This window comes from Neltuma alba, unplaced genomic scaffold (genome assembly GCF_004799145.2).
Source record: "Neltuma alba isolate B1F8T4 unplaced genomic scaffold, ASM479914v2 tig00001077_pilon, whole genome shotgun sequence".
NCBI classification, from domain to species: Eukaryota; Viridiplantae; Streptophyta; class Magnoliopsida; order Fabales; family Fabaceae; genus Neltuma; species Neltuma alba.
Genome location: NW_021632315.1, coordinates 72,940 through 93,650, shown reverse-complemented (window position 1 = coordinate 93,650; position 20,711 = coordinate 72,940). Strand labels below are relative to the sequence as shown.

At 38.7% G+C, this 20,711-nt stretch overlaps 1 protein-coding gene and 1 long non-coding RNA gene across 2 annotated transcripts; both read right to left on the bottom strand.

Annotated features, from left to right (window-relative positions):
* Positions 1-7,308: 7,308 nt before the first annotated feature.
* On the bottom strand, positions 7,309-7,700 carry LOC114750316 (uncharacterized). Its single transcript, XR_003740650.1, has 2 exons — positions 7,661-7,700; positions 7,309-7,554 (listed from the first exon to the last, which is right to left on the bottom strand). It is a non-coding gene; the product is annotated as an uncharacterized LOC114750316 (long non-coding RNA).
* A 1,975-nt stretch (positions 7,701-9,675) lies between these two features.
* LOC114750283 (uncharacterized) lies at positions 9,676-10,568 on the bottom strand. The gene is made up of 3 exons (XM_028938859.1): positions 10,275-10,568; positions 10,009-10,181; positions 9,676-9,896 (listed from the first exon to the last, which is right to left on the bottom strand). The coding sequence occupies exons 1-3, from the start codon at positions 10,566-10,568 to the stop codon at positions 9,890-9,892; spliced, it is 474 nt and encodes a 157-aa protein (XP_028794692.1). The 3' UTR covers positions 9,676-9,889.
* Between the last annotated feature and the right edge of the window lie 10,143 nt (positions 10,569-20,711).

The window sequence follows — 20,711 nt, the reverse complement described above, 5'->3', positions numbered from 1 at the left end:
GACCTTGAGAGCCCTGGCCATCTCCAATATCAGAGGATTGATAAACCTCTGTCTTCTAAACTCATGCGACATGGAAATAGCTTTGTAAGCATCGAACTCTTCACTCAGATTCGTCACTTGTTGACCAAGCTCAGTAATCTGATCACTCAAGGAGGCAAGGTTGAAACTAGAGCCATCCTCAGCTACCTCCTCTTCTGGACCTTCCCCCATCACCCTTTTCCCTCTCTTTCTCTCTTTGTTAGTTTTGGAGGCGGCATAGCACCTAGTCGTGATAGGGTCCAAGAGAGAGTCATATGTGCGCGCCGATATCCCGTGTGTTGCACACATATCAGTAGTCAAGTACAAAAATACCATAAGAGTTCAGACATTATTGACACAGTGATCAATCTGGTCTAGGGCAATAATAGGAATGTTAACCGGCTGCATGGTCATCAAGAGATGTAGAAGGAGTGCACCATCTTCAGATATATCATAAATGTGGGCCGATGGCATCACGTTATAAACCATTAAGTTCAGCCAATTCCTGGCTTCATCATTCATGTGCTTGCGCTTGAAGACTTTCTTACCACTTTTCTTTATAGTCTACCCGGCTCCCCCTGTCCTGATGGTTTGGAAAACCTCTTCCTAGGGAACTTCAGTAAGTCTAGTCTGTCATCGCTGGTACTCACGGACAGGGACATCAGGCAACTTGTAGAACTTCTCAATAGCCTCCCAGGTTAAAAAAACATTCACTACTCTGAAAGTGATCCCCCTATGTCTGTCCATCACAAAGCAAGCATAGAACTCTCTCACCATAGTCAAGTTAGCCTTGTTTCTTTTCTTCATAAGTTCCTCAATGGCTCTCTTCTTGGTAAGCTTATAAAAGTCATACTACTTGGTTTTTGGAAAATACCACTCTTGAACCACCCCTCTGTTGGCAAACAATTCCACAGCTTCTTTCCTTGAAAGTCTGGTCTCCTCATGAGGGTGAAGCCTTTTCGAGCTTGAGGACTCGGGGTTCTTAGTGCGAGAAAAATGCAAGAGACCTTGAAAGAGCAAAAAGAAAAACAGAGCAAACCTTGAAAGAGTGGCAAGAAAAACGGAGTTCACTGAAGAATGGCTTAAAATGCAAACTGCAAAGGATGAATTCTGAAGGTAAGAAAGAAACAATAAACGCAGGAGAGCAAATTGGCATTGAGGGAGATGTGGTAGTAGAGAAGAGACAGGTTTTTGAAATGGAGGAGCAGTTTCACTTGAGGAAACTAAAAGGGAAGGATGGTTATAGAAGGAGAAAGAAGGTTGTAACTTCAGGAAGGGGAACAGTCATGGGGAATAATGGAGAGTGATCGTGCGTGAAGGAAGAATCAGAAGGGAGGGTTCTATGTGGTTTTACAAAGAAAGATTAGGGTTTTGGGTTCTTAGAATGAATATAGCTTGAATCCAGGGTAGGTTTAAGGGCAAAATGATAATTAGGGTGGAAATAAGTAGGGGTAAAGAGGTGAACTCGAAGAAAAAATCCTGACTTTTCATGTTAGGTTACGACCTAAGGTAAGTGAGGTCGCGACTTCAGTAGAGAGAAAGAGGGAATTTAGGGTTTTAGAAACACTCCAGGTCGTGACCTGGAAACAGTGAGCTCGCAACCTCAACTCACAGAGAGCCTTTACCCATTGTCTTCCCCAAGTCGTGACCTGAGATATCGAGGTTGCGACTTCAATGCACAGAGAGCTCCTTTTCTCAAACTAGCCTTCAGATCTTGACTTAAAAGTAGTTAGGTCACGATCCGGGGTCACAGAGAGGCTTCTAACACTCTAGACCCTGAAAAACTTCAAATCTAAGTCCCTAAACCAAAACCACTTACCAGGATCCCTACCAAAACAGCCCAACTCAGCAATCCATCACCAAATTTTTAACAATTCAACACAAAACTTCAAAACAAGTGATGGAAGATTGGGGAAAAACTTTTAAAAGTTTCAAAAATTTTGAAAAATTGTGGTAAATTTTAGCAAGAACTACCCATAACAAGGAATAACCCAACAACAAAGCACAAAACCACTTTTAAAACTCCCTCCCCCACATACTTAAAGCAATGTCCATATTGCGGCACACAGTCACACCAAAACACAAAGCCCAAACACAAAACAACAAAGGTGGAAGTTGTTGATTGAACCTAATTGTTCTATGTTATTTCATATCATTTTAAGGGTTTTTATCATAGATTTTGGCTCCTTTTGATGATAATTGTGCTTAATTTAGATTAAGAGTCCTTGCTTTGAGTTAGTGTCTTTTTGAGGTTAAAATTGTCATAATTGGTTATTAATTGTATTTAATTGATTTCTAGGACAATTGATGCTTCAAATTGTTGCTTTTTATTGTAGGACACTTGAGAATTGGAGCCAAGATCAAAGACCAAAGGATGACACAACACAAGATCATAGTATCAGCACTAACACACTTCGCCACGGCGAAGAGAATTCTTTGCCATGGCGCAAAATAGAAATCTCACCAGTGATCTCTCTAGTAGAGTTTGCTGCGACCAACTTACTACTTCGCGGCGGTGAAATCACAAGATTAGGCGAAGCTCCTCTCAGGAATTCTTCGCCGCGGCGAAAGACTCGTATCAGCAACGCCAAATCTGGATCAGAACGCGAAAATGGAGCCTCTAATCATATGATCCGACCCATATGGACCCTTTAAACCCTTAGAAACCCTATTTTCGGGTGAGAACGCCATTCTATTATCTCCAACACCTCTATTCTCCCATCCTCTTACCTCTCCATCTCCATCTTCTTCCCCTTCCATTTCCTACACTCTTTCTTCATCCCACCTCATTTCCTTCATCTCCTGACTGCTATGGCTGAAGATTTAACTCTGGTTGGAGCTGATTCTAAGGCTATGGTGAGCTAGGGTTTTCCAACTCTTGAAGATGGTGGAGTAGCATGAGTTTCCAAGCTTCAAAGGGGAGTTTTAGTTTTAATCTTTAGTTTCTAGCTATGTATTTATGATTTCCTAGGTCTAGGAGTTGTAAAGTCTTAGTTAGACACTTTGGTTAATTCTGTAATCATTGGTTAATGATTAACATTTGTAATTTGGATTGATTGATGTTGAATTTTGTACTTAAATATATGTAGTTGCATATATGCTTCTTGTGACTCTCATGATTCTCTCCTATCTTGCATGGTTATGTTTTGATACTGAGTTGATTGTGTGTTACATTGAGCCAATTGCATGATCATTCCAAAATTACACATTAGGGAAGCTTAACAAAGTTTTCATTAATGAGTTCATTAATGTAAGCTTTGGACTCAATGAGTTATTGAGGTTGTTATTAAGAAAACCTAATTATTTGTGAAACTCCAAATATTTTAAGTGAACTATGATTGCCATCAAAACCATTTTCAAGAGATTTCCTATCATTCATTTCCATTCCATCATTATTATCTTAAAACACCAAAAATATAGTATCTTAGGTTTGTTTTCATTGCATTTAGTTTAGGCACCATTCATTTAAATGTTAAAAACCCAAAACCCCATTTCATTGCATTGCATGGCATTTAGTCTAGCTTAGGTAATTAATAAAGGCTCCCAAAAGTGAAACGACCTGAGTTTGCACTATACTGCATAGCTTGGATTTATTTTTGATTGAGAACCCCAAGGCGAACGACAAAAGGCTCTCGTCAGTTTGCGGCGGCGAACCCCTCGTATCAGCATATTTCAGACCCGACCATTTCGGGAAATTCTGACCTACCCACCTCCAGGAACCGACCTATACACGTCAATTTCGGGTTAGAAACCCTATTTTGGGTATGGGTGAGGTCAGACATTAATTATTCAGTCACCACCTACGTTTTCGATCATCATCCTCTCTCATCTTTCCCACTGAACCCTAATCCTCCATCTCCATCTCCTTCACCTTCCATTTTCCTGCACTTCTTCTTCATCCACCCTCTTTTCCTTCATCTCCTGACTGTTATGGCTGAAGATTTAACTCTGGTTGGAGCTGATTCCAAGGCTATGATGAGCTAGGTTTTTCCAACTCTTGAAGATGGTGGAATAGCATGAGTTTACAAGCTTCATAGGGGAGTTTTAGTTTTAATCTTTAGTTTCTAGCTATGTATTTATGATTTCCTAGGTCTAGGAGTTGTAAAGTCTTAGTTAGACACTTTGGTTAATTCTGTAATCATTGGTTAATGATTAACATTTGTAATTTGGATTGATTGATGTTGAATTTAGTGCTTAAATATATTTAGTTTCATATATGCTTCTTGTGACTCTCATGATTCTCTCCTATCTTGCATGGTTATGTTTTGATATTGAGTTGATTGTGTGTTACTTTGAGCCAATTGCATGATCATTCCAAAATTACACATTAGGGAAGCTTAACAAAGTTTTCATTAATGAGTTCATTAATGTAAGCTTTGGACTCAATGAGTTATTGAGGTTGTTATGAAGAAAACTTAATGGATTTGTGAAACTCCCAATATTTTAAGTGAACTATGATTGCCATCAAAACTATTTTCAAGAGATTTCCTATCATTCATTTCCATTCCATCATTATTATCTTAAAACACCAAAAACATAGTATCTTAGGTTTGTTTTTATTGCATTCAATTTAGGCACCATTCATTTAAATGTTAAAAACCCAAAACCCCATTTCATTGCATTGCATGGCATTTAGTCTAGTTTAGGTAATTAATAAAGGCTCCCAAAAGTGAAACGACCTGAGTTTGCACTATACTGCATAGCTTGGATTTATTTTTAATTGAGAACCCCAAGGCGAACGACAAAAGGCTCTCTTCAAGTGGTGTCGTTGCCGGGGAGCCAAGAAATTGGTTCTCTAAGTTAGCTTGTGCTAATTGGTTGTCAATTGAAGTTTTGATCTTTTTAGGTTGCATCTTAGGTAGTTTAGTTGCATATTTGTTCATAGTATAGGTTTTCATCTTGCATAGCATCAAAATTTTTGGAAATACAAACAAATATGCTGATTTTCTAGATTTTCAGCATTTCTCACGTTCATCAGTGGAGTCTAGTATCTGATAAGCATTCTGTGACACTTTGCCGCGGCCAACCTGTTCCTTCGTCGCGGCCAACTTTCTGAAAAACCGAAGGATTCCTCTCGGGATACCTTCACCGCGGCACACTCCTGCTTTCGCTGCGGCCAACTCCCTGCAATCAGCTATCTGGTCGCCTCTGTCACCTTTCACCACAGCCAACCTCTGCTTTCGCTGTGGCGAACTCTTCTGGAAAATTTTGAAACTTACACTTTTTGCTTCTTTTTCTATGCATACATACTCATACTCACCCATACACTTGCATTCATCACATTGTATGCTTTTAGTTAACTTTGTGTGCTGCAAGTCAATTTTGTTTGCCCTTTCTCTTATGACTTTTATCTTGCATGCCATGGAAAACAAAACTTGTACCCTTTAACCTTGAGATTTGAGACAAGACTCAGAGAGATAAGAAGAGAGAAAAGAGTTGAAGGGACAAGTGAGTTGGTGATTGAGCAAGAGAATATTTCTGTGGAATCTAGCCTATCTAGTAGTGAGAGTGAGCCTACTGATCAAGAGATAATGGCTGATTTACCACCTAACCACCCTAATCCTAACCCCAATGCCAACCAAGTGAGGAATGGAAAATAAGAGAGAGTGGGAGAAAATAATGGGAACCCTAGAAGAAGAACAATTAGGGAAGCCACCACATCTGATGTTAACTTTGACCCATTTACTACTCCATGTCCAAATTTTAAAGTTAACTTTGAAATTAAAGGTTTATTGATAAACTCACTCCCAAAATTTCATGGCTTGACAAGAGAAGATCCTTATCTACATTTACAATCCCTCTTTATGGTTTGTCAGAGTATGAAGCTAGTTAGAGCATTGTTGGATCAAGTGCTGTGGAAGGTTTTTCATTTGTCATTGGAAGGCAAAGCTCGCGAGTGGTATATGAGCCTTCCGAGGCATGTGGTTGATGCATACCACAGCTGGGGGAACTTAAGGAAGGCATTCTTGGAGAAATACTTTCCGGCTTCCTAAACTTCTTCCATGAGAAAGGAGATCTATTCGGCTAAACAAGATTATGACGAATCCCTTTATGATTATTGGAATAGATTCCAAGACCTGCTCTCAAGATGCCAACACCATCAAATACCAGATGAACAACTGGTGCAATATTTTTATGATGGATTGAAGAACCAAGAGAAGGGTATGCTAGACGCTGCATCAGGAGGATCTTTGATAGACTCTACTGCTGAGGAAGCCTGGGATTTAATCAAGAAGATGGCCCTGAATCATCAACAATTCAGTGTAAGAGATACTAGAGCGGTTCATGAATTGGGGACCTCCACGGTTCACAACAGGAGAATAGACACCTTAGAATCAAAGGTTGATTCCTTGGAAAGCAAGGTGACTTCTCAGTTATCCCTTATTATAGCTGAGTTGAAGAATATGAATGTGCATAGACCAGCAGCCACCACAAATATTACTGCCCCTAGTTACGAGACTTGTGGTTCGGTTATGCATATCTCTAGTGTCTGTCCAGGCCGATATGAGGAGGTATCTGTGGTTTTCCAAGGTCGTCCAAATCAGAAGTGGGACCCTTACTCCAATACTTATAACGAGGGATGGAAGGTAAACCCTCGATTAGGCTGGAGGAATGATGATAGTAGACCTCCAAACAGATTTTAGAAGAGTGGAGGAGCTAGTCCATCTTCAACCCAGTTCCAAAACCAATCTCAAGCCCTAACCGTCCTACCTAAGGATGATACCAACTAACTCCTACACAGTATGATGGCCTTAATGAAAGAAGAAAGGGCTGCTAACACTACTCAGTTCAACTCCTTAGCTTCACTAATTCAACAAGATTCATCCAAGAATGATGCTAGATTTAGTGCTTTGGAAAAGAGGATGGAACAGTGGGAAACTAAGTCTGAGAACATCAACTCGTATGTAACTCAATTGTCCAACAACATGAGTGAATAACAAGCAAGGAGCAGTGGCGCAATCCCCTCACTACTACAATGAAGACTTTTTACTTCTGTTTTGCATGACTTTTTACGTCTGTTTTGCAGGGGACATGAAAAGAAGGGACATAAAACGTACCCCTTTTTACTTCTGTTATGAACAGACGTGAATTCACGTCTGTTTCTTAAAAAACAGACATGAATTCACGTCTGTTTTTTGCAAACAGAAGTAAAAAATCGATTTTTTACTTCTGTTTCTCTGAACAGACGTGAATGTCCTCTGTGTTTTTAAAAAAAAGATTCAGTTCGTATATACTACTTTCCCTACAGCCACACAATAGCCATAATAGCCACTTTCCAGCAAGTTGAAATAGTATGAACCAGTCAATAGTTTCAGCCAAGATATATCAACATCATAACTTCATCTATATAGACACATTAATTAACTAACTAGTCAAAAAAGAAGAACAAATTACAAAAGTCAATATTGATCCTATTGTCTCTAAACATAAACTTGATCAATCCCTGGACCACAATTCTTGAAGCAGTTGCTGTGCCAAAAGGTCTCGGATGAAGTTAATGTCATCAATAGTATATGAACAATCATTATCAAAAATCTGTAAATTGACAAATGAACAAATTTAAACATAGGAAGAAAATAAAATAAGTAACAATTCAATTTAAAAATTCAACTATTACAAAACTAAAATTATATTTACTTACCTCATCAAATTTTGTAATACATCCGCTCTCAATAATCTCAAACATATAACGGATAATGTAGTATCCGCACTCTGTTGGCCCTTGTTGCTTAGCACACTGCAAATCACAAGGAAATGATAATCCAAATTCATATATAAAATAACTGTCATCAATGAAAGAACTTCAATTTAAAGTACTCACACTAGGATATACCCAAGTTGTTGAGCCATTTTTGCCGAAACGCTTCCCACCGGTTATATAATAAGTCTTTAAAGCCCTATAAGCAAATGAAAGCACAAGTTAAATAATTTATATTGAAAACAAAATTATTGATCTACATTAAGGTACTTACGTGTTGAAAACGCCCCTCATCTCACTGCTTGGACGACGACCCAAGGGATCAAACCAGTAGATGACATTGTCAATGGGACAAGAAACACACAAACTCCAATGACAACTGCATCATAGAGTAAGACTTATACATTACTGGATATCACAATAATTCTTAACAAATTAAGTATGTATAAATAAATATAATTAAGCTACTTGCCCTTCAATAATTGGTGCCAAATAACAAGGTAATTTAGTGTCTCCAATCGTATTGCCCACATATCTGATTCTCCTATCTAGTGGGTTGTACTTCTTCTGGACACTTGCAGGGCATAAATATCCATACAAATTTCTCTTCTCCATTGATGACATGCATTTGTTATGGAAGAAGCTATCATTGAATTGAAATAAGATAATTATTAGTATGTGAAAGTAAGAAATGAGAAATTTAAGTTAGAAATGAACAAGTAAACTTACATGATTGCTAATTGAACCCATGCTATGTCCAACTCCTTCAAGGATAAGAAATCCCTGATGTCTTTGTTGTCAAGTCCAAAGAAATATGATTTTTCTTCACCCACAATCCCTACAGGCATCTTTATGTCGACCTTGTTAATTGTTTTATATTCCTCATATAATTGTGCCAAGCAGGGATATCTATTAACATCTTCCTGGTCCTAATGAAATATCAAATAAACATAATAAGTATTAGAAGTATTATGTTAAAAAAATGCACACAATATAGAATAACATTTTCTTACCATCACAGGTATTATCTCCTCATCAACAAGGTATCTAGGCCAAAGAATGAAAGTTCCAATTGCCTGACCTAACTTCACAACTTCAGCAGTCGGGAATGGCACATCCGCACCTGTCTCTCCCTCTCGAACAGTGGTAACTGTAACCCTCACTTGGTCCTCTTGAATATGTTGGTGATGGATAGTGCTCCCTTGATTGTAGAGGAGAGCGTCAGCAACAACACGCATCCTTGGGACCTCTAAACGAAGACAACAAGGTTGTCCAAAGTCCGGCGTGGGACTACTAGGATCATGCTCTCCCAATGCCCCTGGTGGATTACAACTGTCTTTAGTGCTAGGAAAGACGGGGGAATCCTAAATGAGAGAAATGCAATTATTAAATTAAATAAAAAACGTTGGTAAAACTCAACATTAATTTAAGTGAAATTGATTACAAACCTGGGGTGTGCATTGTTGTTGAACTATCCCAATTTGCATGCTAGAGACCATAGATTTCATCTCATCACGAAGCTCAGCCATAAGCTCTTTTCGAAGTGACTGGCGTAACTGGGCCTCAATCTTGACCTCTAGCTCAGATTGGAGCTCATCACGAACTTGGTCTCGAAGTTTAGCTATCATCTCATCAGTGGGCTGACTTCGTAGAGAAGCTCGTGAAGTTTGTCCAAAATATTGGGTAAGACCAACTATCCTCCCTTCTCCTCTAACGCGTCCGGGGTGATCAGGCTTCCCAATCGCTGTCGCTAAAATGTCCATCCTTCCACTCGGACTAAATGAACCTTCACTGCTTTGCTCTTCAAGTACCTCCTATAACATTTTAAGTATGATAAAAAATTAATGACAGTATAAATGAAAATTAATGATAAAATATAAGGAATATTACCATAAGTTAAAGTTATTTGAATTATACAACTTACAATTTTTTTAGCAATCTCAGCAACTGCTGGATTAATATATTGACCCTTCTTCATCCTTGCTTCCTTCCATTTTCTATGACGTGGAGGAGGAGGTGGGGTCTGAACAACGATACTAGGATCAGATTTTGCAGCTTCCTGCATCGCCTTAAAGTCATTCTGCATGATCCTCTCCTCAAGCATCTTGTAACCTCCACGGGATAAATAGTGCGGATATAAATTTTTAGCTTGCCTTTCTTTATTCATCGCACTTAATTCCTGTGGAAAAGAAAACAAAGTAAATTGAGTAAGTGAAGTAAATTAAATCAAAATTAAATGTTTTATAAGGCAATGTACCTGAAATTTAGGATCATGCCGTGATGCCACAAACCTCCTCCAATCATCTGGATCAAGGAAGGAGTATTTTTCGCACGGATCATCATCTTTCTTAGGCCCTCGCACATACTGGCTCGTGAGTGTGTGCTTAAAATCTTTCCAGCGCTGACGAACTTGCTGCAACAAATGCTTTTTCATTTGCTCAGTACGAGGGATGTCATACGTTTGCTGCAAAGAAAAATATATATGTTTGAGTTAAAGATCTTAGTTATAACTATATTTACAATAAAACAAATGAAATAAAATTAGAAAGTGACATACCAAAATATATTCCCAAATCCTATCCTTCGTCTCCTTAGAAATTGACTTCCAATTAGGCCATAGAATATTAACTTTGCTTCGGGCAACGGAGCCTATATAGCTAATGAATCTGTCCTTCTCTTCACCAATTGGATTCATATTGGCATCAAAATCCACATGCTTCTTCTGAATACGACCATGACGTACTGCTAACTTTGGTAGCCTTGTACTACCTCTAACCTTCCTTCCTTCCTGCTGATTGACATCATCGATGTCATAATCCTCCTCCATATTGGCATCAAAATCCTCCTCCATGTGCCTGTTGAAAAACCAAAATTAGATAAATAAATAAATTATAGTGAAATGTATTAATATATAAATAATATCAAGTACATTGCAATGAAATAAATGAAAGAAAATAACACAAGGTACGTTGCAAAATTACATTACTTAATCTGACTTTATGCATTGTCCCATATCCCTTCACAATGATCATCTCTTGCAGCATATTCATCATTATCTACCAATTCTACTTCACTTGGTCTAGGCGGATTTGAAGCAAAAGGTGGTGTCTCATCAAGATTCATGGTAGGATCACTGTCCTTCTGCTTTTTACTTTGAAGGACAATAGACAATTTTTTATTTGCTGGATCAGTAACATAAAATACTTGTTTTGCCTGGCTTGCTAAAATGAAGGGCTCATCTGCATAACCAACCCTGCCAAGATCAACTAATGTAAATCCAAATTGTTGATCTATTTCAATACTATTGTTGTTGACCCATTTACATTTGAAGACAGGAATCTTGAAATTGGTGTAGTTTACCTCCCATATCTCTTCAATAACTCCATAATAAGCCATAGATGCCAATTTGGGGTTTTTATCTTTCGAACTCGAAAAATGCATCGCTTCAGCAACCACCATTACCCCACTATTCTGCACAGTACTTTTGTCATCTTGAGCTTTTGTGTAGAAGGAATATCCATTTATGTCGTATCCACTCCAAGTGATAACTTCAAAACAAGGACCCCAAGCTAACCATTTTATTGTATCAGATACATTGGCCTCTCTCAAAACTTTTTCACTGAACCATGTTATAAATGTTTTGTTATGCTCATTAGCTATCTGCATATCACTTTTCTTTGGATACTTTTCTTTTAAACTTTTTTTGTGATCATCTAAATACGACTGCACTTCTTCCATATTATTCAATATGTATAAGTGCGCTTGTAACACTTCTTCACGACCCATACTCTTTACCTTCAGCCCCCTGATTCCTTTACTTGTACCGTTTTCATGCCGAGATGGTGTCTTAGCGATAGATAGATATGTTTTGCAAAATTCCATAGCCTCTTCCGCTACATACCTTTCAACAATTGATGCTTCAGGTCGATAAGGATTTTTAGAATAATCCTTTAAGACTTTCATGTACCTCTCAAATGGATACATCCATCTTAGAAAAATAGGACCGCAAAGCCTTATCTCCCTCACTAAATGAATGATCAAATGCACCATGATATCAAAAAATACTGGGGGAAAGTGCATTTCTAGTTGAGACAAGATAACATAACCCTCATTTTCCAATTCATCCAATTTCTCTATGTCAATGACTTTGCTACAAATAGCATTGAAGAAGATACATAATCTAGTTATAGTGCTCCTCACATCATCTCTCATTGTGCCTCGAATAGCTACGGGTAATAGTTGTTGCATCAGTACATGATAATCATGAGACTTCATTCCCACTAACTTCAAATGTGCATTGAGACAAGCCTTTTCACATTAGAAGAATACCCCTGGGGCACCTTGATGTCATGCAAACACCGACACAAGCTTGTTTTTTTGACTTTAGACAATGTGTGGGCCGCAGGTTCCATATAAGCCTGCTTACCACCCTCTCTCAATTGTGGATGTAAGCGCTCTCGAATGCCCATTTCAGCCAGATCAAGTCTTGCATTAATTCTGTCTTTAGTTTTTCCAGGTATGTGCAAAAGAGTACCGATAAGACTATCACACACATTTTTTTCCACATGCATCACATCGATACTGTGTCTTACATCAAGACTGCGCCAATATGGAAGATCAAAGAAAATAGACCTCTTCTTCCATATGTTTTTCTCACTTGCAGCTTTTTGAGTCTTACCGAAAATGACATTGATTCTTTCAACTCGCTGGTAAACTTCCTCTCCAGTTAATGCCTTCGGAGCCATGCCATGCTCTGGTGAGCCATTAAAAACCTTTTTCAATCTCCGGTATGGGTGGAACCGATCAAGAAACCTCCTGTGACTGAGGTAAACTGTCTTCCTTCCGTGCTTAAGTTGGTGGAAGTATGTGTCTGCTTCACATATAGGACATGCTTTATGCCCCTTCACACTGTATCCTGATAGATTTCCATATGCAGGAAAGTCATTTATCGTTGTAAAGATCATGGCACGCAACTTAAAGGACTCCTGCTTGTATGCATCAAACACATCCACGCCTTCTTCCCACAACATCTTCAAATCTTCAATTAAAGGTGCCAAGGAGGTAGGTTGTAAATCACCAACAGTACTGGCCATGCACTATGTGTGCTATTAAGAGTACCGTAAGGGTTGATTCCATCTGTACAAAGCCCAAGGCGAAGATTTCTTGGTTCAAGACCAAATTCCGGAAACATTTCATCTATTTTCTGCCATTGAGGAGAATCAGCAGGGTGCCGAAGATATCTTCATCTGATATTCTCTCATCAAAATGCCATCTTAACTTCTTCGCTTCTGTTGCATTAGCAAATAAGCGCTTAAATCGTGGTATTATCGGAAGATACCATAACACCTTCAAAGGTTGCCCTTTACTTGTCTCATCACCATCATAGTTACCAGCACAGTCCATGTTCTTTTTCACCTTGTATCGTGAAGTTTTACATTTTGGGCACTCACGTAGACCAGCATACTCTTTTCTATATAATACACAGTCATTAGGACAAGCGTGTATCTTTTCATAGCCCATACCCATCCGAGACAAGATTTTCTTTGCCTCATACACACGATTTGGAAGAACGTTATCAATTGGAAGCATATCACTAATCAATTGAAGCAACTCTGTGAAACTTTTGTCAGTCCACCCATTATTTGCTTTTAAACTGAACAATTTCAATACAGCTGTCAATCGTGTATACTTAGAACACCCAGGGTACAAAGGCATCTCTGCATCACTCTTCAAGTTATCATTTGCATGTGATCGCACAAAGAACTCTACCCCTACATCACGAATCATATGCTCATTCTATCATTTACATCATCCATAACTTCCTCTTCTTCGAGTATTGAACTTGTTCCTACTTCACCATGCCATATCCATCTTGTATATCGAAGATTTATACCATCACAAAGCAGGTGATCTCTAATATCATTAACACTTAGTCGCCTCTCATTTAAACACTTGACACAGGGACAAAAATACATTCCGTTATTGCTAGGAGCATTCTGTTTAGCAAATTCAATAAATTGTTCTACTCCGTTCTCATATTCATCACCTGTTCTCAAAGCATTCATCCAACTATGATCCATTTCGTTACTACCTAAGGAATTATAAACAATTTAATTCCATTCAGCACAGTCCCAATAAACATTAACCAAATTCAAAACTAATTATATCAATTGAATCCGATTCATTCCAATTACAACATAAATCATGCCAATTCCAAGCAAATGATTTCAAACTTCAAATCTATTACCCAATCAATATAAACAAATTTTAACTTATCTAAATGCAATTTTTTCATTAATCATTTAATGTATACCCAATCCTTAATCTAAATTCAATACATATAGCAAACTATCTAATGCAATCCCTCTTAGGCATTTTGACAAACACCTTGTATGCATTATTTTTCTAACAAGATTAACAAGGTTTGAAATCTTTAAAATTTCCACCCAATCAATATATACAAATTTAAAACTATCTAAACACAATTCTTCAATAAAAATTTAAACAGCAACCTCAGAAACCAATTCAAAACTCCTCAAGCTACTCAAACCCACGCACAACACACTAAACCCACAATGCAACGGTTGAATAAACTTACCTTCACTGTTTGGGCGTGCCTTCAAATCAACGGACTATAGTGCGTGTCAGCTTCACGGCTTCAACGGCGAGATAGCTGCGAGCTGGAGGTTCTTCGCGGTATACGCAGATCTTCACGGCTTCAATAGCGAGCTGCTGCAACACGGCTATTACAGAACGCGTGAGGGAGGGCTACAACTTTGAAGAGCTGAAGACGAGAGACCGGAATACTGAGTTGCTCACGGCTACTTCACGGACAAGAGGAAAATGAGAGGGAGAGACCAAAAATGAAACTTGGGCGCGAGAAAGCTGCGAGCTGGAGGTTCTTCGCACGCGGTACATGCAGATCTGATAGTACTGATACGAGCATAGGATGCGGGCAAATTTTTTTAAAAAACGAAGCCCCTTCACGTCTGTTTCTCAATAAACAGACGTGAAGTAACGTCTGTTATGGAGAAACAGATGTGAATTCATGTCTGTTTTGAGTAAACGGACGTGAATTCACGTCTGTTCAGACAAACAGACGTGAATTCACATCTGGTTTTTGTAAACAGACGTGAGTTCATGTCTGTTTTGTTTAAAACAGACAAGAAGTCTCTTCTATTTTTGAAAACAGACATAAATGAGGGACGTAAATGACAAATTTTGTTGTAGTGCCTCCAACACTGTTATCAATCCTAAGGGCTTGAATGTCATTACCCTTAGGAGTGGGAAGCAAGTGAATTTTAGAGAAGAGGAGGATGAAGTTATAGATGAGGAAATCTTGTGTGATGAGCTGCCACAAGCAACTTCAAAAGGGAAGCATTTTGAAAGCTCCAAGGAGAAGAGGCTAAAGCTAAAAGAAGCCCCAACAGAACATGATGGCAAGGGCAAAGCTGTGGAATCTGAGCCAAGCAATCATGGAGCCTCAAGCAAGGAAGGTAAGGAGGTAAACATCAATGAACTACCCTTTCCTCATGCTTATTTGAAAAATGTGAAAATGGGTCCGAAAAGCAAGATCATGAGTTGCTTGAGACATTTAGGAAATTAGAAATGAATATACCCTTGCTTGACCTGATTAAAAAGATTCCTAAGTATGCAAAGGTCTTAAAAGAATTATGCACTCAAAAGAGGATATTTAAACCTAATGAAAGAGTCCAATTACACTCTAATGTGTCAGCTTTGTTTAAACCCCAAATTCCTGTAAAGTGTCAAGACCCTGGATCTTTCACTATCCCTATCACTATAGGAAAGGTTACTTTAGGGGGAGTCCTGTTAGATTTAGGTGCAGCCATTAATGTCATGCCTAAGTTTGTGTACACATCTCTAGGAGTCAAGACTCTTAAGTCTACTACTGTTGTGCTCCAACTTACTGATAGGTCTATTAGGTATCTTGAGGGCATTATTGAAGACATTTTAGTCCAAGTTAAGGGATTGGTGTTTCTTGCTGATTTTTATGGGCTTGACACGTCTTCTGAACGTGTGAATGATACTACACTCATCCTTAGTCGACCTTTCTTAAAGACTGCTAATACCATGATTAGCATGAAAAAGGGCACCATAACTATGGAGGTGGGTGATAATAAAGTTTCTTTTAACATGTATGAAGCAATGAAGCATCCTTTTGAGGACTATTCACTTTTAGGGGTTAACATGATAGACATTGCTATTGAGGATGCTTGCTCTGAAGTTGAATTGCAAAATGACTCTTTCTATTATGATATTCACACTAATGAATCTATTGATGAAGATGAATCCATTTCTTCTTTTTCATCTCTTTACTCTACACCTTCTACTTGCTCAAGTGGTGGTGATGTTACATGCCTTGATTGTACTGTGGTTAATTGCATGCTTTCCATCCCACATGCATTTTCTGTTTCCTCTCTTGACTCCAAGATAGACTGTGATTCCTCTACTGTTAGTGATGATTCCCTTGGAGAAAGGTTTCCTGTTGTTATTTCAGATACAAAGGAAAAAGTCATGGAGAAGAATCCCTCTAAGGCAGTTGCTGTAGATCAACTAGAAATTGGTTCAACGCCTGGAGAGGAAGCTAACTACAAGGCTGAGGAACTATCACTGGTTGAAGGAAAGGGGAGTAATCTGTTCTCTATTGAACTTCATAAATTGATTCCTTCTATTGTGCAACCACCTACACTTGATTTGAAACCCTTACCATCTACTTTGAAATATGCTTTCCTTGAGTCTAATGATCAATTACCTATAATAGTTGCTAACTCACTGTCTGAGAGTGAGGAAGAGAGACTCTTGTCTGTTTTAAGGGAGCATAGAAGGGCAATAGGGTGGACACTAGCTGACATAACAGGAATTAGTCCTGCTGTGTGCACACATAGAATTTTACTAAGTGAGGAATCAAAACCAGTGAGACAACCCCAAAGACGATTGAACCCTCTCATATTAGATGTAGTTAAGAAAGAAATTACTAAATTGTTGAGTGCTGGGATAATATATCCAATGTCTGATAGTGAGTGGGTCAGTCCGGTGCATGTTGTGCCAAAGAAGATGGGTTAATAGTAGTAAGGAATGAAAGGGATGAGTTAATTCCTACAAGGGTTCAAAACTCATGGCGTGTGTGCATAGACTATCAGAGACTTAATGATGCAACACGTAAGGATAACTTTCCTATACCCTTCATTGACCAAATGTTGGAGAGACTAGCTGGTAAATCACATTATTGCTTTTTAGATGGCTTTTCCGGCTATTTTCAGGTACCCATAGCCCCCGAAGATCAGGACAAAACCACCTTCATATGCCCCTTTGGTACCTTTGCTTATCGAAGGATGGCATTTGGGTTATGTAACGCTCCAGACACCTTTTAAAGTGTATGATGGCGATTTTTAGTGACCTCTTGGAGCAGAATATAGAGGTCTTCATGGATGATTTTACAGTTTATGGGGAGAGCTTTGATCAGTGCTTGAATAGCCTAAGGCAAGCTCTAGAGAGATACATAGCCAAAAATCTTGTTTTGAATTTTGAGAAATGTCATTTCATGGTGGGTAGTGGCATAGTGTTAGGTCACCTCATCTCTAGTAAGGGAATTGAGGTTGATAAGGCTAAAATTGAAGTTATATCATCTTTGCCTTACCCCCACTTGTCTGAAAGACTTGAGATCTTTTCTTGGGCATGCAGGTTTTATAAACGCTTTATTAAAAATCGTATTTTGTATATATTTTATTACCTGTAGATTATGTATCCAAGTAGATTGAAGCTATACCTTGCAGAAAAGATGATGCCCCAACTGTACATAGATTTCTAAAATCACACATTTTCTATAGGTATGGGATCCCTAGGGCTATAGTGAGTGATCAGGGAACACATTTTTGTAATAGGATAGTCAACAGCCTATTGTCCAAATTTGGTGTCACTCATAAAATCCCTACTGTCTATCACCCCCAAACCAATGGCCAAGCTGAAATATCTAATAGGGAAGTGAAGCATATTCTAGAGAAAATGGTCAAGCCATCCAAGAAGGACTGGAGCTCCCGTTTAGAAGAAGCATTATGGGCTTACCGGACTACTTACAAATTGCCCATTGGCATGTCTCCCTATCGCTTAGTATATGGAAAGCCATGTCACTTGCTAGTAGAGCTGGAACACAAAGCATATTGGGCGGTCAAGTAGTGCAACATGAATATAGAGTCCTCTGGCATGGAAAGGAAGCTGCAATTACAAGAGCTGGAGGAGATTAGACTTGAAGCTTATGAGAACTCCAGACTTTACAAGGAGAAGACCAAATTTGTGCATGATCGGGGTATCTTGAGAAAGGAATTCAAGGAAGGCGATAGAGTACTGTTGTACAAGGCTCGATTTACCTTCAAGCAAGGAAAATTCAACACCAGATGGGATGGGCCATACACAATCACTAAAGCACACAACTTCGGTATGGTGGACCTGCTACATGAGGAAATCGAGGCCAGATTCATGGTTAATGGCCATCTACTGAAGCTTTACCATGAGAATCACAAGCCTCCTTAACTCCCTGGTCATTTCTTTCCTTCACTCATTTACATGCTTTTGCTTAATTATAGATCTTGCTATGTTTTGTGCATTGTATATTGGATGAGTGTGGGGGAGAAACCCCTTTCAGTAGTTTAGTAGTGTAGTTGTTGTTTGAACTCAATAACACCCCCTGCAAGTTTTGATCTCTATCCTATCTTACTTTGTGCTTGTTGATTTGGTGCTTGTAATGAATTATATGAATCAGATTGATTGAGAAAGTTTGTCTGTGGTATACTGCTTAATCATGGACTTATTGAGTACCTTCTGATCTCTTTTGATGCACTTTAAAGCTTTTGAAGTATCCAGCTACATCTGTTGTTTGTGTGTTGTGTTTCTTTGTTGTTTGGGTGTTTTTCATGATGTTTTGTGCTTTCTGTGACACTTCACCACGACAAAACCTAGCCTTCACCGCGGTGAAATGGTTCTATGTTCCATGTGTTGCTCTCGGTGACCTTTCGCCTTGGCAAAGGTCGCCAGTCCCTGTGTGGTGCTCTCGGGCATGTTTCGCCGCGGCAAACATCCTTCTCTTCCTTCATTCTTGTCTCGGGATGGTTTGGTCGTGGCGAACCTACACTTTACCGTGGTGAACCCACCATTTCAGTGTAGATTGGTTTTGTTTTTTCCCTGTTTTTTTGTGTATATTTCCCTCTTTGCCCCCATTTTTGAGTCACCCATCCTATTCTCCTGAACCCATTTCAGTCTTTTACCCTACCCATTCCATTAAACCCCCCAATAACCTCTCCACCCATTTCAATTCTCCCAAATCATCGGTCCCTGCTCCCATTCTGAAACCGCTCCTTCTTTGCCTTCTCCCTTTCAAAACCATTCGCAACGATCCCTCTCCCTTCTAGCTTCTAACCCATCGGCCCTTCCCTCTCCCTATTCTTCTTCTGTGCCCGTCTATCTCTTCTCTCTGGTCTCGTTCTCCCCTTTCCTTTCTCCGTTTCTTCCTCTGCTCTCTACCGTGTGTGACAACCTCTTTCTCCCTTCTTTGTGGTATGTTTTCTCTCTTCCTTTGTTCTTTCTTTTGTTTTAATTCTGTTAGTTGTTAGTCTTTCATTTGTTCTGTTATTTTATTGGTTGGGTTGGGTTATTTTGATGTCAAATTGTAGTTACGTAGCCTTTAGGTTATCTAATAATTCATGGTATATTGTGTGTTTTTCTTTAATTTCTTTACTTAATTCTGAAAATTTTTGATCAACTAGAAACCTATGAATCATTATATAGCCATTTGCTACTGTCTAGGTTGTGAACTTGGTTTTTCTAGGGTAGTTGAAGAGAGCCTTTCATCGTTCGCTTTAGGGTTCTCACTCAAAAATAATTCCAAGCTATGCAATATAATGCAAACTCGGGTCATTTCACGCTTGGGAGCCTTAATTAATTACCTAAGTTAGACTAAATGCCATGCAAAGTAATGAAAAGAGGTTTTTGGGTTTTTAACATTTAATGAAATGTGCCAAAATTGAATGCAATGAAAACAAACCTAAGATACTATGTTTTTGGAGTTTTTAAGATAATAATGATGTAATGGAAATGATTGATAAGAAATCTCTTGAAAATGGTTTTGATGGCAATCATAGTTCACTTAAATATTGGGAGTTTCAAAATCCATTAGGTTTTCTTAATAAGAACCTCATTAACTCAATGAGTCCAAAGCTTTCATTAATGAACTCATTAATGAAAACTTTGTTTAGCTTTCCTAATATGTAAATTTGGAATGATCATGCAAGAGGCCCAATGTAACACACAATCAACTCAGTATCAAACATAACCATGCAAGACAGGAGAAAATCATGAGAGTTACAATAAGCATATATGCAACCACATATATTTAAGCACAAAGTTCAACATCAATCAATCCAAATTACAAAAGTTAATCACTAACCAATGATTACAAAATTAATCAAAGTGTCTAACTAAGACTTTACAATTCCTATACCTAGGAAATTATAAACACATAGCTAGAAACTAAAGATTAAAACTAAAACTCCCCTTTGAAGCTTGGAAACTCATGCTACTCCACCATCTTCAAGAGTTGGAAAAGCTTAGCTCATCATTGCCTTGGAATCAGCTCCAACCAGAGGTAAATCTTCAGCCATAACAGTAAGGAGATGAAGGAAATGAAAGTGGATGAAGAAGAAGTGCAGGAAAATGGAAGATGAAGGAGATGGAGATGGAGGATTAGGGTTCTGTGGGAAAGATGAGAAGAGATGATGATAGAAACATAGGTGGTGGCTCCCTCCTTATGTCTGACCTCACCCATACCCAAAATAGGGTTTCTAACCCGAAAATTGCGTGTATGGGTCGGTTCCTGGGGGTAGGTAGGTCAGATTTTCCCGAAATGGTCGGGTTTGAAATTTGTTGATACGAGGGGTTCGCCGCGGCGAACCATAGCCGAGAGCTTTCCTTCTTGACAGACGAT

What these genes read in the sequence shown, in the direction of transcription:
- LOC114750283 (XM_028938859.1), bottom strand. Translation starts at nt 10,568, where the DNA reads ATGGAGGAGGATTTTGATGCCAATATGGAGGAGGATTATGACATCGAT. An exon ending in GGATTTGGGAATATATTTTG is followed by an intron (nt 10,182 to 10,274) that starts GTATGTCACTTT and finishes TTTTCTTTGCAG; the next exon opens with CAAACGTATGACATCCCTCG.